Genomic DNA, 19,559 nt, shown 5'->3' with positions numbered 1-19,559 from the left:
CCAACAGAACATAAATAACCATGAAAACAGAATCAAAACAGAGATTATACCTTCACATAAGAGACAGAAACATGAAAAAAAGAGTCAAAATAAGAGAGAAAACAACTAGCCAACAGTTCAAACAAATAAATGTAAGTCACTGCATATAGTTTTCAAACATTTATATATTATACATGTCATCTACATGTTATTCTCATGCTCTTTTTCTACATGGACTAGTTGTTCTCTGTTTTCATAAGTGAAGCTTATGAAATCCGTACCTACTTTCCATGAGTTTAACTTTTGCAATAAGTAATTACTTATCTAAGATACTAACCCAACTATAATTAATAGAAAATGAAAACATTTTTATTTTAATCTAACTACAATCAATAGTCAATGAAATTAAAGTAGAAACATTTTTATTTTATCAACAGATAATGAAAGTTTAACTACCATCAAGTAAATTCTTTAAAAAACAAATTTTGTACATAATCCAATAGTACATGAAAACAGAATAAAAACAAAGATTATACCCTCACAAAAGAGACAAATACACAACAAAGACAAAAGAGGATATAAAGAATCTTAAGGTTGGCTTTAACATTGGATACCTTAATGAGTCATGACTTTGCACATATCCTATAAAACCATCTCAATACCATTCTCATACACTTACACAAACTAGAATGATGGATACACAATACTTCATTGTAACAATCCTTCTATGCCTTGGAATCATACTCTTGATCCAATCCATAAACACCTATAGATTCCGCAATAAACTATCTCTTCCACCAAGTCCAACAGCTTTACCAATCATCGGTCACATTCACCTTCTTGGTCCCATAGCTCACCAAGCACTTCACAAGCTCTCAACCCACTACGGACCCTTGATGTATCTCTTCATTGGCTCCATCCCTAATGTCATTGTCTCATCAACCGAGATGGCAAATGAAATTCTCAAATCCAATGAGCTCAACTTCTTGAACCGTCCAACAATGCAAAATGTTGACTACCTTACTTATGGCTCAGCTGATTTCTTCTCAGCGCCTTATGGGCTTCACTGGAAGTTCATGAAGAGGATTTGTATGATGGAGCTATTCAGCAGCAGAGCAATAGATAGATTTGCCAATGTAAGAACCGAGGAGTTGAGGAAGCTTTTGGTGCGTGTTATGAAGAAAGCAGAAATAGAAGAGAGTGTTGATCTCGGTGAACAGCTTAAGGAGTTGACAAGCAGCATCATAACGAGAATGATGTTCAGAGAAAGGAGATCGGATAGTGGGAGAAGAGAGGAAGTTATCAAAATGGTGGTTGAGTTGAATGAGCTAGCAGGTTTCTTCAATGTTTCTGAAACGTTTTGGTTCTTGAGGAGACTTGACTTGCAAGGAATCAAGAAGAGGCTTAAGAACGCTAGAGAAAGATATGATGTGATCATAGAGAGGATAATGAAAGAGCATGAGTCTAGGAATCACAAGGATGCAGGAGGTGTAAGGAGCATGCTAGACATCTTGCTTGACATATATGAAGACAAAAACTCAGAGATAAAACTGACGAGAGAAAACATTAAGGGCTTCATCATGGTAACATGTCTTATTAAGTCAAACATACAACATTCTTTTTTTTTTTTTTTTTTAATGTCTAGAGGTTTTAGACCCGAAAGCCAGGTACATCCTCTAGGACGAGGCCCAAACCATTTTATATTAACTCTCTTAGGAGAGCAGACCCTCCCAACGGGAATTGAAACCATGACCCCTTAGATATCTACTTGATAATCTAAGAATTTTAGCCACTAGGCCAACTCTTAGTTGGTCAACACATAACATTCATGTTACATCTTTGTAATTTTATTGTTGTGCAGAACATTTATGGAGGTGGAACAGATACATCTGCCATCACAGTAGAATGGGCTTTATCAGAGCTAATAAACAATCCAGAGATCATGAAGAAAGCCCAACAAGAGATAGAACAAGTGGTGGGAGACAAGAGACTAGTACAAGAATCTGATCTTTGCAATCTCAGTTACATCCAAGCAGTTGTGAAGGAGACATTGAGGTTACATCCTGGAGGACCAATATTCGTTAGAGAATCAAATGAAGAATGTGCAGTGGCTGGATACAGAATCCCAGCAAAAACAAGAGTGATAGTTAACGTTTGGGCTATAGGAAGAGATCCAAATCAATGGGAAGATCCATTGGAGTTTAAACCTGAGAGGTTTGAAGGAAGTGAATGGAAGGTAATGAGTGAGAAGATGGTGTCTTTTGGAGCTGGTAGAAGAAGTTGTCCTGGAGAGAAGATGGTGTTTAGATTTGTTCCATTGGTTTTAGCTGCGGTGATTCAGTGCTTTGAGTTGAAAGTGAAGGGACGTGTGGAGATGAGTGAAGGGAGTGGATCATCTCTGCCTAGAGCCACACCTTTGGTGTGTGTTCCTGTTGCTAGGGAGGGTATAAAGTCATTGTTCTCACTTGAACCAAAGGTCAACTTCTAGGTAATGGTTTAATAAGGGAACTAAGAGCAGCAAGAAACGTCAAGCTACTTGTATATAAAACTTTTACCCATTTCAAGAATAAATTATGGCAAATCTCATAAATAGCATTTTTTTAAAAAATTGTCACAAAGCATTCAAAGAGAAAATGTCCCAAATAAATTCCTCTACATCCTAAACTCTGATCCTAATTTCACCCTTTAAATACTAATCTCTAATTACTATTTCCTTTAGTGAATGCTATTTTGCGAAAACTCTTTGTGTGATATTTTTTTAACAAAATTTGATTTATTGCTAAACTTGATATATTATTATATGAGGGTATTTATCAGCAGATCAATGTCAAATGTAAACTAAGAACATTTTGACAGCACTTTTTAAAATTAGTTGTAACATACAAAGCATGTGAATGGTCAAAGTGGACCATTTTGTATGGATCATCCACTCTTTGACTATCAACTCGTTTAGAACATAAATGATTCAAAAATAAGAGAAACTTCACAGGCAAGTTAAGAGCCAATGAGAATGAAGCTTCTTAACCCCGCTCTCTTTTTCTTCTTCATGTTCTTCCCATGTTCTAGAAGTTGTAACTCAAATGACAAAACTACTCTCCTCAAGATCAAGAAGTCCTTAAACAACCCTCAAATCCTCAACTCTTGGGACCCCAAAACCGACTGCTGCACCAACTGGACCGGCGTTGTGTGCACTCACCGCCGCATCACCGGCCTCACTATATCTGCAGGAGACGTCGTTGGTCAGATAGCTGAGGAGATAGGAGACCTTACTGACCTCGTTATCCTAGACTTGAGCAGTCTCTCTCGACTCAGAGGCACCATTCCACGCTCTATCACCAAGCTCAAGAATCTAGTCTACCTTCGGTTTAGGATAACCGAACTCTCTGGTCCAGTCCCTGATTACATCAGCCAGCTTCAGAACGTTACTTTCTTGGACCTCTCCTTTAACCGGTTCAACGGTTCAATACCTGGTTCGATTTCTCAGATGCATAGACTTGAGACCATACAGCTCAGTCATAACAAGTTAACCGGTTCTATACCGGAATCTTTCGGTTCCTTTGCTGGAAAGATCCCAAAACTCTACTTAGGTAATAATCACCTCTCAGGTAAAATTTGTCACTCAAGTTATTGCCTAAGATTTTTTCCTTAGCCTAGATATATAATAATCAAATGTTTAAGAAATCAATAGGCAGTAATTAGATGTTTTATATAGGATTAATGTCTAACTGGATGTTTGTATATTGCATGCCACCTAGACCGATTTAAAAAACAATCATTTTAGAACCGTTTAAACCGATTTATAGAACATTAGTAATAAGGAATGATATACATAAATTGATTATGTTGATTTAATTGTAATTTGTAATGCAGGAGAAATACCAAAGTCATTATCGAAAACCAACTTCAACACCGTGAGTTTGTCAGGAAACAACTTCGGTGGAGATGCTTCAATGTTCTTTGGACATAACAAAACAACCGTAAGGTTAGACTTGTCTCGGAACAACTTCCACTTTGATCTCTCAAAGGTCAAACTGGCCAAGAGCTTGGTGTCATTGGACCTTAGCCATAACAGAGTTTTCGGAGAGCTTCCTTTGGAGCTGACCAAGCTCCAACTTAACCAATTTAACATAAGTTTCAACCGTCTATGTGGGTCCATACCACAGGGAGGTCTGATACAGAACTTCGAGGTCTATGAGTTCTCCAACAACCTCTGTCTATGTGGGGCGCCTCTCAAGCGTTGCTAGCCAATCGATCAAACACATTTTGAAAATGTACCAAGAATATTTTGTTTGTAAATTCGTTTGAATATTCTCTGTTTCACAATAAAAAAAAAGAATATTCTTTTATATTTTTTTAGTTTGCAAATTAGATTGAATATTCTCTTATATTTTTTAGTTTGCAAACTAGTTTGAATATTCTCTTATATTTTTTTAGTTTACAAATTAGTGTGAATATTCTCTTATATTTTTTAGTTTGAATTCTTTTGGATTTTCCTTGGACCTTGATGCTAAACCCTGAGAACAAGCTCATGTGGAACCCTTGGCTAATTATAGTAACAATTTTAATTTGATCCAAAATTGCTATTGAGCTTGTGGAAACATTACATAGCAAATCATTACAGAGAGATTTGAAGTTACTGGTCCACAAAAATTGTCTTCATCAAAGGTTAGAAACCACATCTTGATAAACTTTCTTCTTCTATATACTCACAAAGAAGCACTCTTCTTCAACTCCTCAAAATACTTAGCACCATCAGGGTGACGGTTCACAAACCTCTTCACAAACGACTTATCAGAGTACACAAGAATGGTACTTATCGCCAGCTTCGCATCCGCCTTCCCTCTCTCTTGCAACCAATTATACATTGCAAACCTTACCTTCATCCTTTCAAGCGTGTACTTAAGACACGAAGGAAAAGCCACCAGAGTCGAAAGCGGGTACCCCAACTCATTCACAAGGTAATCAACCTTTGCTTCCAACACATCGCTCGCCTGCGTCAGCACATCAGGAGACGCCTTCACCATCTCCTTAGCCTCCCCTTCACTCAACCCCAAGCTCTTAAGAAACTCAAACCTCTCCTTAAGCTCAGACCCTCTCCCTCGAAAACACCTGAGGGCCTTCTCCATCTCCTTCTCCTCGTATCCGAGCTCCAACAAAAACTGAGTCTTCATCGCTTTGGAGCCGACTACGTCCACCACATCAGTCCCTGGCAACGGCGTTACTCTCAACCCCATAGTCCATTTCTTCATCTCCTCCGGATTCTCCTGAATCACCTGACAAAGCCGCTTCTTCCCGCCTTTCAGATTATTAAGAAAGGTACTAGTGTGCTTCAAACGAGACTCTCCAAGCCAGTGAGAGTGGTTACGAAACACCTTGCCTATCTCATAAGCCTCCATCTTGATACCTCTCAGGAACAAAAAGCAATGCCGTAGATTCGAAACACACTTCCCTACCTCCTGACTACTCTGGGGAGGGAGTCTCATAACCAACTCACTTCTGGAACAACCTAGCTTCGTCTGAAACCCAGCTAAGATCATTGTCCACTCTCCAGACTCCTCCAGAACCAGCCCGGGCCGGTTCTTGATTAACTCTAGTACCTCACTCTCGTCTCCTCCACATAACTCTCTAAGAAAGGCTAAACACCTATGGATGCATCTCCAGTCATAAGAGCCTCCCTCTGATAAATTCTCCAACACCCAATCCGAACCAACAGTGTCTACAACGCTGACCATTTCTAATATCGTCTCACCAGTCAGCACCCTCGGGGTACAAACGATGAGCTTGGAGACAAACACCTTCCCAAACCCCAAACGCTCTAAAGATTCAATCTTTGAAGCTAAGACACCACTCTCGTAACCGAACACCTCCCTAGCTTCCTTAAAGATCTTCCCCATCTTCTCCCGACCAATCCCATAGTTCCAAAAGACATGATAATTCTCCAACAAGAACGCATCTTCGTTCAAAAACATCTTATCGCAAGGCACGAGAGGGCTGAACTCAGAGGGTTTTAAACCTAAGCTCTCGAAGAAAGGCTCGAACTCGTTCACAGGGTGGTAAAGAAGGAACTTAGTGATGGATCTGATGACGTCATCACCACAAGAAGCAGAATCGTTGTGAAGCTTGTTGAGGAGGGTGTCGTTGAATAGAGGAGCGTTTTTGCTCAGGCTCTCGGCGATTAGGAACTGAAGGCCTCTGTTGTTGTAGAAGTAGTCGAACATGGCGAGTTGGGTTAGTCTGCGAATCTCGTTTCTGGGGAGTTTCGAGGTGGTGGTGGAGGAGAGAGATCTTCTAGGGTTTATGGGAGGTTGGGGTTTTTTAAAGGTGGAGACTTTGTGGGAGACCCAGTTGAGAAGAGAGGTGGGTGATCTAGGGTTTCGGATTAGAGACATTGTAGTTTACTTACCTCTGTGTCTTCTTCTTCTTCATCTCTTGTCTCAATGGATGAACTGTATGAACACAGACAGAGAGAGAGACATGTGTGTTTATGTGTGACGATATTATTTCGTCATATTTTAAAGATTCTATAATTTTTGTTTATGTTTAGCATATTCATCATATTCTAAAAATTCATTTTGAGATAATATTAAATCAAATTCAATATTTGATTTTTATCACTGACTTGAGTTCTCTCATTGTATTTTCAAGATTTAAATAAAGATCTCCAATATAAAGTTATTTTTTGGTTTGTCAATTGAACAATTTTTTTTTCCAAATAGTCATTTTTAAGTTTTTGTCACCAAAAGTAATTATATTATAACTACAATTTTGAGATAACAGTTAATTCAATTTTTGTTTGATTTTTATCATTGGCTTGAGTTCTCATTGTATTTTAACGAATTTTGGAGTATTTCCAAAATTTAAAATAAAAGTTTCCAATATAAAGTTCTTTTTGTTTGTCAATTTGTCCACAATGCTTCTTTATTCTGATGGGCTCTCTTCCCTGACGGGCTCAGAGTGATAGTGAAGGGATCATCAGTCGGTTTAGGGGCTGACCAAAATATTTCAAGGCCTTTAGACAAAAAAGAAGTTTTCAATCACAAAATAGCATACAAAGTCATTTAAATTTACGGCAATTTCATAACAATGTTTCAATCTGAGCCTTTTTCTTTGTAAATAAGGCAAAGAAATGCAAAGATTTTTATGCAGCAAGATTTTAAGAACGAGCTTATCAAGACAATCTACTATTATGAGCTCACGATCTCCAGTTTTTTTTCCAGCATAATATGCAGTGTGTATACTAATACTAGAGCAATCAAATTTAGTTTGAGAACAATGAGAAGAAGAAAAAAGAAAGATGAAAAGAAATTGAATATTCAAAGTAGAATATATAAGAAAGGGAAAAGGATAAAACGTGGGGTTCCTCATGCACAATGTTAAAAGTAGCGTTACTAATTTAAGAAGCTATCTCTTCGTGTGAATTTTTAAAAGCACATAGTTAATTAAGAATAATCACACACATCTATATATTAGTCTATATATGACTAAGACTCCATCACACACCACTTGCACACATGTAAGTACCTGATTCTGTTTCCAAGTGTTAGTGTGTGTATAGCACTTTGGACATTCTCTTGTCGCGACTCTTATAACTTTACACCAGTACTTTGAATAGAGTAAGAGTAAAAAAAACATGCTTTAATTAGGCCTTTTCTATTTAGCCAATCTCTCATTGTTCAGCTTATCTTTGATTGGAATTGAGTGTCTCCATAAGTTGTTAGCATCAGGGCTTCTGCATCTTGAATTGAGTAAGGTGGAGGAGAGTGATCAGAAGCAGAGTGAGACAACGATGCTTCAGCGTTTGGTGACTTGAGAAGAAGACACTCTTTTGTCTTTTGTTGTTGCTCTATCATTATTTTCAATTGCTTCCCTTGTTCTTCGATTCTTAGTTGCAGGTTTCTTTGAATCTAATGGAAAAAAACACGTGAATCAATATATGAGTGGTTAAAAAGTGTATAGATTAGTATGAGAAATACTTCATTGGTGAATGATGATAATAAATATATGAAATAAAAAATGGGGAGAGCAACAAAATGTTCAAACATACAATCTCAAAACTAGAAAGCTGGCCTTCATTTGTTTCAAAAGATATGTTATAGAAAAAAAATTTGTCAAACAAAAAGATATTTTGTAGAAAAATATTAATTTTTAAATCAAAATATAATGAAGCAGATATTAATTCTAAAGTGGGAAACTGGAATAAGCACTCGATGCCACACACTACTACTTAAACTGTAACATCGGAATGCATTTACTTGGTAAAAATATAATAAACTAAAGTTATATATTTACATTTTGTAACTCACCTCTAGTTGTTCATGAAGATGCCTCTGAACGTCTAGCTGAAGCTGGAGTGCCTCTTTAATTTGCACTCCACTGCATCCACGATATAAAACAAAACAAAATATTAATTTAATCATTAACAACTCATTATTTTATTATTTTTGAATAATGTTAATCGTATGTTGTTGTCATTGCTACGGTAAGCCATTGTGTCATTAACTTTGGACTTATATGGAGGAAAATAAGAGGGCTACATATTTTGTAATAAAGAAAATATTATTTTTGGTACCCATATAAAAAAGGGAAAAAAACATACGTTTTTGTGTCAAGCTGAGACAGCTCTTTTGAACAAGATCCCTTCTCAAACTTGCCTGCACCAACAAAATTCTCATTTACATTATTCCCAAATTATCAATGTATTTTATCACATTCGAATGTATAGTGATAGTATTTATTTATAGTACCTTCTTGATAGTCAGGGATGTATTTCGCAATCCTATACTTCTGAAATTTTAACCAAGAACTATTGAATTAAAACTTCTTTTTTTTTAAAGTAAAGAGAGAAGAAGTAAAGTTAACCTGTAGATGGCTTTTAACATGAAATATTGTGAGTCCTTCAGAATCCATCAGCTTCAGTATCGCTTTGGGTGTTGCCTCTGCATAGTTTCCCACCAGTTATTACACTTTTTAGCGTACCACCAAAGAAACAAGGGCACTTTTATCTTTAAAGCATATATCAATTCATTTTTCCATATAATGCGCATATTTGCTTCAAAATAAAGTTTTCAACCCACACATATGGTGTTATATGATAGCGCATAAGATTCATTTGATCTCATGAAATCATCATTGTTACATCTAAATGCTATCTAATCATAACTTTATGCATGCTTAAGCAAAGTGACTAGATCAACTGATTGATAACTAATTGTTTAATTCCTCTAATTCTAAAGTCGAAGTCTCGTTAACTTACTATCAGCACCACCAAGGCGGTTAACGCATTCCACGAACTTCTCATGAAGATCTTGGGTCCACCTTATCCTTGTCTTGTTCCCAACCGTCCCACAATTAGGAGCCATGGAGCCTCCATGGGCTGAGAAGGAATGAGAAGAAAATCTTGGATGTGTTTGCTTAGCTTGGTGATGTGATGATGAGAAATCAAGTTGTGTTACATTAGAAGTACTGTAGGTCCTCCTGCATAGTTCCTGAAAACCATCAAGTAGAAACATCATTGTTATAAAAAAGATTATAAGAGAAAAGGTTTTCGAAATACATTTTTCCCGACCAAAACTTGATTAAGCTTATGGACATGTGGCCAAAAAAAAAGAAAAAAAAAGTTGGAGTTTGTGGAATACTTGTGGATCTTGACTTGCATCAAAAGAAAGAGAGTATGAGGATGATGAAGCATTTGTTGCGGCGAAATCATTAGCACATGATTTTTGATATAATGGCTTTAAATATTGATCCTGAAGAAGTTGCATAGGAACCATCGATTGGGATTGGTCTACTGATGGATGATCCGAAGATTGATGATGGTAAGGATGAAACAAGGCATGACAGGGTTTTGAAGACGAACATTGCACGGAGAGAGATTGATTGACTGTGCTATCGTATGGAGTATAACCCGAGAACGTCTCGCTGGTCCATGGAGATGATTGATTGTAATGGTTCATATTCACGTCTTGTAAATTAAACAGCTGGGGCGGTTGTGATTGCGAGTGCAAGTGTAGCCGGCTTCCTTGTGAAGCGTTTGAGGTTTCAAAATTGATGTTATCCATCAAAGACCAAGCAAGAGAGACCTGGATAGCCACTTTTGTATCAGAAACCTATGATCTTGTTGCACGTTCAATGAAATATTGAACGATAGGGAGAAAATAGTTGGTAGCTGAAAAAAAAAGATTTTGTTAAACAAAAAATCGGAAGAGTAAACGATCGAAATGAAATCCAAAGTGTTTTACTTTTTGGTTTTCATCCAAAGTCTTCAGGTGCAAAGAGGGATGAGTATTGATATAGACAATGCCTTTTCTTTTGATTATTCTCAAAATGGATAGGAGTGCGCATTTTTTAATTATCCAATGGCCATAATTGTAAAGTTGCAAAAGTCCAAATTAAAATTCTTATTTCAATAACAATATTATAAGAATTAAGATTAATTAATTCCCACTTGCGTAGACCTTGTCTTTATTCTTCTGCAGTTGTGGAAACATTTAAAAAGATTATTCACAAATATAGTAAGATCGCAAGGAAATCGATTTTAATTAGTAGCACTAGTTCATTATAGAACCCTAATGGATCCTGTTACGCCATGCGTATATATATACATAAATATATAAAATCTTCGACAGTTTATTCATGTCTATATATATTTATTTTTGAAGAAATATTAGAAAAGATTTTTCAAACAAAAAAAAAAGAAATATTAGAAAAGATTTTGCGCACAAAAGTATTAAGATCACACGGAAATCAGTTATATTATTAATTCACTTTCGAACCCCAACTTACTCTGTTAAACCATACATACATCTACACATTATTATATGCAAGCCATTTTCTGTGCTTCAGACTTGGATCACTTATAGAACAGTAAATGTTCCACGTACGGATTTAATTTGTACTAGATGATTGTATCATATGTGAATATTTTTATTAATTCAGAAGATATTTAGATACATATGGGCTATATATCTTACATCGACACACTCTCTTTAACGATGATTATTTTGTACTATTACAAAAGCTCATACCTTATTGAGAGATCAGAGTAAAACAACATTGATGATAAAGAAAGAAAATAACGGAAAGACGTACGATTCATAAACATGTATCTGATTTAGAGCGATTCAAACATTCATGTCTCATTTAAAACAAGTTCAGCTAAATAAAGATAACATAATTGATGACAAAAAAATAAAGATAACATAAAGAAGATATTTGATTCAAAAAAAAAAAGAAGAAGAAGAGATTTGATGTTGGCCAATACACCTTTCATCGTTTGTGTAGTTGGTGTGTGTGCAAAACTACATGCACCTTCAAAACCACAATTAAAGTGTTATTTTTTGAAGAATTTTTTAAATGTTATTTTGGATTATCAATTAATAAAAGTTTAATATATATATATATATATATAATTAAATATTTTAGTTGAATGGAAATAATTTGCCTATATACCGTGATTAACAAATCTTTGGAGAGATGTCTTGGTTTGAAACTTAAAATTTGTATTTAAACACACCCACATTGATAGGTATAATTGTATAAATATTGATATAAAATTAGTATATAATACTATATATTAAATTATTAATAACTCAAAGCCGGATCAGAATAAATCTGCGTTTGTCAAAATTAAAGGTTGATTGGGTTTGGAATACACTTAGGACCACTGAATATATATAAATTAATAATTACTCTAAATTTTATTTTGTTCTACCCAAGATATGGGAGAATATTTTTTACATAGGCATCTTTGCTTAATAGTATAATTATAACGGCGATTCTCGCATAAATTTCACACTTATTTTTCTGAGGAGCATGAAATTGACTGTCTAAATAGACATCGAATTATTCTGGATAGGATGAATAAAATTGGCTCCCCATCTTCAAAAAAATTTGTTTGGTCCAATGCAATTTCGTTATCTTCTTTGCAGTTTTATCTTAATCATGTATCATTTTATAATTGGTAGATGCGCCAATCAGATTTTATATAGTATAAAAATTCATTGAGAGATTCCACTTCCAAAAGTTCGTTTAGAGGCTACCACATTCCGCACCCAAACAATAAAATATATTAATAATAAAAACTATAGGTAAGACCACAAAGAAATATAGCAGTATCGAGTTCCTTTCTATACTTTAGATTAATTCAAATATTTTTGTTAATAGCTTTTATAATGAAGGTACCGATTATCTGTACCATCTTTCAACGTACATTCACGCACAAGTTTTTTATATAATCGATATATACCTGTGGTTGCTGCTTTTCCATGAACGCATCAACCTAACGAAGGCGTTCTCGTTAACAAATATTTATCTGTACAAGAAAACATTCAAGCTATACTAGATTTGACCTGAACAAATTTTTATACATACATTATTAATTTTACTAGTGGAAACATTTTTTTTTTTTTTTGTTAAAGGGTTTGTTACGAGTGGAAACATAACATCACGAATTTATGTGGCGATGAATAGTTTTTGTTTTCTTCTGAATTTAAATGTTTCTTTTGAACAGACGGTGGTTGTGCCAAAAGAAAAGAAAATAGACGTAATCAGCTAAAATTTGTATGATTAGTATTAAATGAATACATATTAGAGATTGTTTTATATTAGAAGGATTATATAAAAAAATGATAAAAATAAGATGGAACCGACCAAACGTTAGGGCATGAAAAAGAACTCTGCTATAACAACTCAATCTTCCCAAGCCACAGTGACATACACTGTAAATGTAACTCTTTTTTGTCAGATTTTAGTTAATAATAGGAGTTAATAATATTATAGATACATTGATTATTTTACAATCTCTTATTATATTATTATCTCTTATATTTTATTTTCAGATTTTACTCTCTTATTATTACTTTCTTAGACGGCTATTTCTTTTACAAAAAAAAAAGATGAAGTCATAGCCCCAAGAAATGAGAAGTTTGGTAATTGACAATAACAGAAGGTGGACCTCTGATTAATGAATAAATATAAAATGGATAGCTACAGTGGAACAACTGTAAGATTCTCCCTACGTGTTAAAATAATGCCCAATAGGCCAATACTGTTCTTACAAGTTGCACTTCCCACTTTTTATTTTATTAATTTAACTACGTTTCTTCAAACAAGTCTTTAACTTATTTTATTTCTTAATTCGTTTTATATAATTTGAACTTATATTCGTCTTTGCTAGGCATACAGATGGCCCCCAGACGCGTGTTAACCTCACAAATATTTGATACTTTTTAATTCAATAATTTTCGTTTAAAATGTTCGACAACGAGGTAAATTTGTTTATCTATTCGCGTAAATATTATTCCTTGTTGGCACTAGGGAAAAATTCGGGGAGACTTTGTTAAAGGCAGTATTTGAAGAAATTTGACCTCAATTTAAAAGTTCTACAGAAAAAGAAGTTCCAAGAGTATTTTAATCTTAAATATTAAAATCACGATCTGTAGCTGGAATTACAAATAAAATACTAATTTCCTGATTACAGTTTAATATTACCTCGACATATGATCAAACAACTCGTAAATCTCACAAGAGAAATCACATATATATGCTTCGAAGTTACCTCTCCGTTTAGGGTTTAGTTATTTTTTTATGATTCTCCCTCTCCTGTGATGTATTCCCAACAGTCATTGAAGGAAACAACTGTCCGTGTCTCCAAAAACTAGTGTTATTAAATACTCCCTCCGTTTTTTTATATATGACGTTTTAGAAAAAAAATTTTGTTCCAAATTATTTGACGTTTTCAATTTTCTATATAAAATTTATTACTAATTAATGCTAGATGATCAATGATATTATAGTTTCTATTTTATTATTGGTTAAATTGTGGTTTGATAAACAATTAATGATGTTTTTGTTTAAAAATTAAATGTTTTTTTAATTTATGTGCATAATCTTTAAACGTCATATATAAAAAAACGGAGGAAGTAGGGTTCTTTGAATCCTTATATATTTTTGGATTTATGACTTGTGTAGTTTAAAACTGATCCATGGGTTGATTGAATACAGACGAGTTCAATTTTTCATTTTTTAAAGCATGGTCGTTATTTTATTGTGTACCGTTTCAAAACAAATGTCGTTTAGAAAAATTTCACAGAAATCAACATAAGAAATTTTCCACTATATTACTAAAGAAAGCCAACACTTGACATTATTATACTTATAAATAGTTTTGTCTAAATAGAGATTCAATTAAATCTTTTATACCAAAGGACTCTTTTTTCAGACTACACAAGACCCGGATAAAGCCTTGTGATTGTTTATTTTGATGGGTTCGTATACATTAACTGAGCTCAGATTACAAAAAAATTTAGGCTTCACCTTTGGCATGTGATTCTTGATCTTTTTCTAAACCGCTATGCTGATCAGGTGATGCATGCATGGTCAAGAGCAAAGACTCGAGAAGAAACAAGCAACATCAATAAATATCAAAGTTGGTGATAGTTTAAGGGGTGCAAGCATTATATCAACTTTTATAAATATCAAAGTTGGTTCGTTTTTTATACGAAGGTTTATTTTGTCAGTGGAGATAAATATACTATATCAACTTTTATAATTTGTTTCCCCTATATATCCCTGTATTTATTTTCTTTAATAATCACAGGACCACGAGCTAGTTGCGGAGCGGTGCAGCTTGGAAGTAATTTGTTTTTTTATAAGTTTTTTTTGGCAAAATCAAATTTAATTACGAGTCCGTTATGCTCAATCTTATGTGATATCTAAATATAAATAACTGAGAAAATAGATAAAAAAACAAGTAAGCAAATTCAAATATTTTGAAATATAAGTTTCATGTGGTCTAATTAAGATTCGACGTCCACCTTTATTATACCGTTTGAATCTATAGTAAAGTGTGATTTTGTTATGTTAGCTTAGCTTCTGATGTACAAAAGAGGACCAAAAGATTTTTGTCGAATTATCTGACTTTAACATAAGGTAGTATTACAAGGAACAGGGAGTTGGCAGTAGAACGGAATAGCAAACATGAATGCCACCCACCATATGCAAGAGAGAAAGAAATGTGAGCCAGTCACAGGGGTGGCATGGTTCTAGCATGGGGGTATTTATTGGGTATCAGATTAAAACTATGGAACTAGAATAAACAAAATAAAGACTACAAAAGAATGAAAAAAAGAAAAACCATCGCCTCGTCAGCAAATGCAAATCATTACACAGTCACAAAGATAACAAAAACAAAAACAAGGTTGCTGCATAAATATTTGATTTAAAAAGAGAAGAATTAAAAAAATCACATTTATAGAAAAGCAATACTATCAACGTGTTGGGGTGAGAAAGAGGCGCAACGAATGCCTGTGAGTCCATAACGGCTCCAGAACTCTTCAGTATCCGCGGCTCCGTGGATCCTGACTTTTCTCATGTTTTTCGTGTCTGTGTTGTAGTAGAAAACATAGAAGGGCTGGGCACGGCCTGGCAGAGTTGCCGGGGAGAAAATGATTTCACCAGCCTTGTTGGTTCCCTGGGAGATCATTCTCTTACCCATTCCAGCAGTGAAGGGAAGAGACAAGGGAAGCTCAAATGTTTGTTTGGACCACTCATGTTTCGTCACATCCTCCAGTATCCACAGATCAAAACAGTCGAAACAAGGATCACCAGAAGGGCGTGGTACGATGACAGCTAGCTTCCCTTTGTATTCTATCAATATTGAAAAAGCCTCACAAACCAGGACATCCTTAGGCGTTGTGATAAAACTTAGTATCCTCTCATATCTAACATCAAAACACACAAACACAGGAGTCGTTCTGTGACTTGGAGCCCAAGCACCAAAATACATGAAACCATTAATGTTTAGTCCCTTCGTCATAGGGCAATAAGTTGGAGAGGTAACATTACTACGAGATACTACTCCTCTTCCTCCTCGTCCTCCAAGTGTTATAACCTCGTGCACTATGAAACTAGGGTTACTATACAGAGCTGGCACCAGGGTCAAGGCTTTGAACTGATCATCAACAGGATCGTATCCCAAGGATGTGTACGGTCCCTTGCAGGGAAAGGTAATGATTTGCCCCGTGCTAGGGTTACATATAGTGAAATTTGAAGCATGACAACAGCCGAAAAAGCCGTGGACGGAAGTACACTTGGAGCCGCCGAGAGCCAAGGTCACTGAGGGTACTGTCATGTCTAGATTGGCATCCAAAGAAGAAGAGAAAGTTTCCTCCTCTCCCGAGAAGATGAGGAGACGCTGGGCACCACCATGGACGAATACCCTAAACCTTGAACGCGTCTCATAGGACCTAGCGTAGTAAGAAGCGGCGAATGTTTGGCTTCGGATAAGGGAAGACCAAGTCTTGGACACGCATAGGAACTTCATAAGAGACTTCACAGGTAATCTAGTCAGTATCTCCACCTCCATATCTAAAGGGAGGAGTTGTAGCTTATTACCTGGGGGGCTCTTGTCCCCTTCGTCCCTGGACTCGAAGAGTTCTTTTTTGTGATGGCTATTCATTGCAGTAAACGTAGCTATCGGTTACAAGATACTTCGAACGAAACCCTTAATTCGAGTTGAAGAAAGAAGATTGATAGAATATTAAAGCAAAGAGTTTCCTTTTTCATTTTTTTTTTGTGTGCACGTAACACTTATTTTAAAATTAAAAGGCGTTGGGCTCAAGTCTAACCCAAAGATGAGACCATTACAGATGAACCGCTTAGCTTAGGGTTCTTTTTGCTAACGAATCGGCTTCAAAGTTTTGATCACGAGGAAAATGAGAAAAAGAGATATCGACAAAAAAAAGTCATGGTTGGAGACTCCTTGCTTGCTGCGTGTTTCCGGTGTTCCTGAGAAGATCGAAGCCAGCCCAGCCTTTTTAAAAGTGTATCCCAAGCCGCATCAGATTTGCATGTCGCAACCAAACATCATTGACTCAAACAGAGAAACAGTAGCAAGACAAGTTGAATGAAATCTAGTGACTAGTGCATATATTACGTACAATACACATGCAAGTATACAAATAAGTAAAGAGTTGTGTCCGGTTAAAAAAAATAACGAACTAGAATAAACAAAATAAAGAAGAAAAAAAAACCCATCTACTCGTCAACAAATGCAAATCATTACCAGTCAGTAAGTTAACAAAAACAAGTTTGCTGCATAAATATCGATAAAAAAAAACCCCCGAGTTTTGTTTGTCAAGCTCTTACACATAAAAACACATTTATAAAAAAGCAATACTATCAGCGTGTTGGGGTGAGAAAGAGGCGCAACAAACGTCTATGAGTCCATAACGGTTCCAGAACTCTTCAGTATCTGCGATACCGTGGATCCTGACTTTTCTCATGTTTTTCGAGTCTGGGTTGTAGTAGAAAACATAGAAGGGCTGGGCACGGCCTGGCAGAGTTGTTGGGGAGAAAATGATTTCACCAGCCTTGTTGAAGGAGGTAGGTATCTCAATTTATAGATATGAAATTATATTTCATCATTGATATCCCAAAACAAAAGTATTGACCGAATCCCCTATATATATATATTAAAAGAGAATGCATTACAACATTTTAACTATAACAAGTGTCATCCACTAAAATGTTTCTTAAAGTTTCTAGACAAATATGTTGGTCCACTAAACATATATTATATACTTCTCATTAAACCAACAATGAAATTAATTAAAAATCTAAAATTATGATTTTTTTTTAAATAAAAGATACAGAATTACAAAAAGTGAATAAAATAAATATTTGACAATTAATGATTTTAATAATAAAGATTTGACAAAAATTTACATATCTTTCATTAATTTTAATGTTATATTATTAAAATAAATTAAACAATCATATACCATATAATAAAAATTAAGATTTTTTCGTATATATTATATTTTGAATTTTTAAAAACGACTATAAATAACGAAAATTGTTAAAATTCTCACATTGAAAAAGTATATCATTCATAAGCTCTATATATATTAATCTGAATATCTATAAAATACAAATGATCAAAAAAACCATAAAAGTAAAAATCACATTTAATAGATATTCAGATTAATATATATAAGACTTATGAATGATATAATTATGGTTAAACGGTCAAAGTTCGTATTCAATAATTATTACAATTATTCAACATTTCATTCCGCTCATGTACGCCGGTAATCACCTAGCGATAATTTTATTTCTATTATAAATGAGTCTTTTCTTATTCAACTTCTGTATGAATTTGAGTAAGAAACTACTTTAATATTGTAGAGATAATATGGAAACATGATAATAAAAGGTTAGGAAACGTTTTGACCAAGAAAAAAAAGAGATGTCATCATCTTTCCTTGAACAACTATAAGTTTCCTCTCTCACCCACCAGTTTCGACATCATTTGCTTCATTCGCATCAATACTGAGACATGGATACTCACAAGAGAGGACACAGCGACACTGTCTCATCATCCAACTCTAACGTTGGATTTAAGAGGCCTAAGCAAGGTAAGCCCTTTCATTCACCCCTTCAACAGCTTATCCTATTGCTCGCCCTTCTAATGTTCATTGGTTTAGTCAACCCATTAGAATCAGTGTCTTAAAAATCGGTCGATGCTTAAAAAAAGACACAAACCTCTAGTAGTGCTTCTGTTGCTGCCAAGATCATTGTTACTACCATAATTGGGAAAGATGGAAACCGTACCAAACAGATTTGCCGTGAAACAGGAGTTAAACTACCGATAGTAGATCATGAAAGAGGCCCAAACTTGAAGAATGTGGAGATTGATGGAAACTACGATCAGATCAATGAAGCGAATGGGAGGATGAGAGAGCTTATAAGGAGGTTTGGATCAGATCCTGCTAATTCTGCTCCCAGGAGCTCTTACAAATCGGAGCTCTGTGAGAAATTTGCTGCTGGGGAGTGTAATTATGGGGATAGATGCCATTTTGCACATGGTGTAGCTGAGCTGCGGGATTGATTAGTAGTTTGGTATCTGCCATGGGAGTGACCTCAATGGTTTGATGTTGTTTACCTTTTACTTCTTTTCTTCTATTAAGTAACTGTTTGGATTTTGCTTTGGTGTGGTCTGACTACAAACTTAACATTGGTTGTGTCTTTCTGAATTATTGTTTTGAATTATATCGTGCATTTAACTAAAATTTGAAACTTAAAAGCAAAGATTGATTGGATGTTTGCTGAGCACTGATGTGAACATCATCTCTCAGTTTGTTGAACACATCATGGGAACATTGAAGAAGGTGCAACACAAACTTTTTTTTTTGTCAAACACAAACTTGATTTAACTAGAAATTTTTTATATTTATATAAGTTTTGAGTGAGATTATTATGTAGTACATCAAATCAGCTTTACTTTTGGAGCAATAAGATCATGAACATCTTAAAATGGGCTCATTGAGAACAAAAGATTTAAGCATCTAGACTAGTTTTTATTATAAGTAATCTAAAATGGCTATGTTAATTAGTGATTTAGACTACTAAACCACCATAATATAACATTTACGCATTAAATCACCAAAATCAGACATTTTTAACATAAATTAATAGTAAACTACAAAATTAAATTAAATAAAGAGAATATCCTCAATTTATATGTAGTACAATTATTTTAGGTTTTTGTAATTTGTCATTTCAAAGTCCAAAAAGCTAAT

The 19,559-nt window shown here is 34.8% G+C and overlaps 6 protein-coding genes across 6 annotated transcripts; 3 read left to right on the top strand and 3 right to left on the bottom strand.

Moving 5' to 3' along the window:
• Window positions 1-134: 134 nt before the first annotated feature.
• On the top strand, window positions 135-2,569 carry LOC106422707 (3,9-dihydroxypterocarpan 6A-monooxygenase-like). The gene is made up of 2 exons (XM_013863486.3): window positions 135-1,562; window positions 1,841-2,569. The coding sequence occupies exons 1-2, from the start codon at window positions 669-671 to the stop codon at window positions 2,465-2,467; spliced, it is 1,521 nt and encodes a 506-aa protein (XP_013718940.1). The 5' UTR covers window positions 135-668; the 3' UTR covers window positions 2,468-2,569.
• A 197-nt stretch (window positions 2,570-2,766) lies between these two features.
• Window positions 2,767-4,297, top strand: LOC106422785 (leucine-rich repeat protein FLOR 1-like). The gene is made up of 2 exons (XM_022698153.2): window positions 2,767-3,584; window positions 3,850-4,297. Exons 1-2 carry the CDS (start codon window positions 2,984-2,986, stop codon window positions 4,221-4,223), a joined length of 975 nt encoding a protein of 324 aa, XP_022553874.1. The 5' UTR covers window positions 2,767-2,983; the 3' UTR covers window positions 4,224-4,297.
• A 241-nt stretch (window positions 4,298-4,538) lies between these two features.
• Window positions 4,539-6,478, bottom strand: LOC106422660 (transcription termination factor MTEF18, mitochondrial-like). The gene has a single exon (XM_013863439.3). The coding sequence runs from the start codon at window positions 6,366-6,368 to the stop codon at window positions 4,686-4,688; it is 1,683 nt and encodes a 560-aa protein (XP_013718893.1). The 5' UTR covers window positions 6,369-6,478; the 3' UTR covers window positions 4,539-4,685.
• A 915-nt stretch (window positions 6,479-7,393) lies between these two features.
• Window positions 7,394-10,512, bottom strand: LOC106399861 (myb family transcription factor PHL5). Its single transcript, XM_013840306.3, has 7 exons — window positions 9,615-10,512; window positions 9,233-9,464; window positions 8,839-8,915; window positions 8,724-8,763; window positions 8,576-8,630; window positions 8,283-8,352; window positions 7,394-7,883 (listed from the first exon to the last, which is right to left on the bottom strand). Exons 1-7 carry the CDS (start codon window positions 10,035-10,037, stop codon window positions 7,653-7,655), a joined length of 1,128 nt encoding a protein of 375 aa, XP_013695760.2. The 5' UTR covers window positions 10,038-10,512; the 3' UTR covers window positions 7,394-7,652.
• A 4,621-nt stretch (window positions 10,513-15,133) lies between these two features.
• LOC106398458 (F-box protein At1g30790-like) lies at window positions 15,134-17,491 on the bottom strand. Its single transcript, XM_048746704.1, has one exon. It carries the CDS (start codon window positions 16,433-16,435, stop codon window positions 15,227-15,229), a length of 1,209 nt encoding a protein of 402 aa, XP_048602661.1. The 5' UTR covers window positions 16,436-17,491; the 3' UTR covers window positions 15,134-15,226.
• A 621-nt stretch (window positions 17,492-18,112) lies between these two features.
• Window positions 18,113-19,489, top strand: LOC106398457 (zinc finger CCCH domain-containing protein 52). Its single transcript, XM_048746703.1, has 2 exons — window positions 18,113-18,395; window positions 18,615-19,489. The coding sequence occupies exons 1-2, from the start codon at window positions 18,317-18,319 to the stop codon at window positions 18,866-18,868; spliced, it is 333 nt and encodes a 110-aa protein (XP_048602660.1). The 5' UTR covers window positions 18,113-18,316; the 3' UTR covers window positions 18,869-19,489.
• The last annotated feature ends 70 nt before the right edge of the window (window positions 19,490-19,559 follow it).

The sequence above is a fragment of the Brassica napus genome, chromosome C2 (assembly GCF_020379485.1).
Source record: "Brassica napus cultivar Da-Ae chromosome C2, Da-Ae, whole genome shotgun sequence".
Classification (NCBI taxonomy): Eukaryota; Viridiplantae; Streptophyta; class Magnoliopsida; order Brassicales; family Brassicaceae; genus Brassica; species Brassica napus.
The sequence above is the reverse complement of the archived record's forward strand: the minus strand, read 5'-3'. Positions and strand labels throughout refer to the sequence as shown.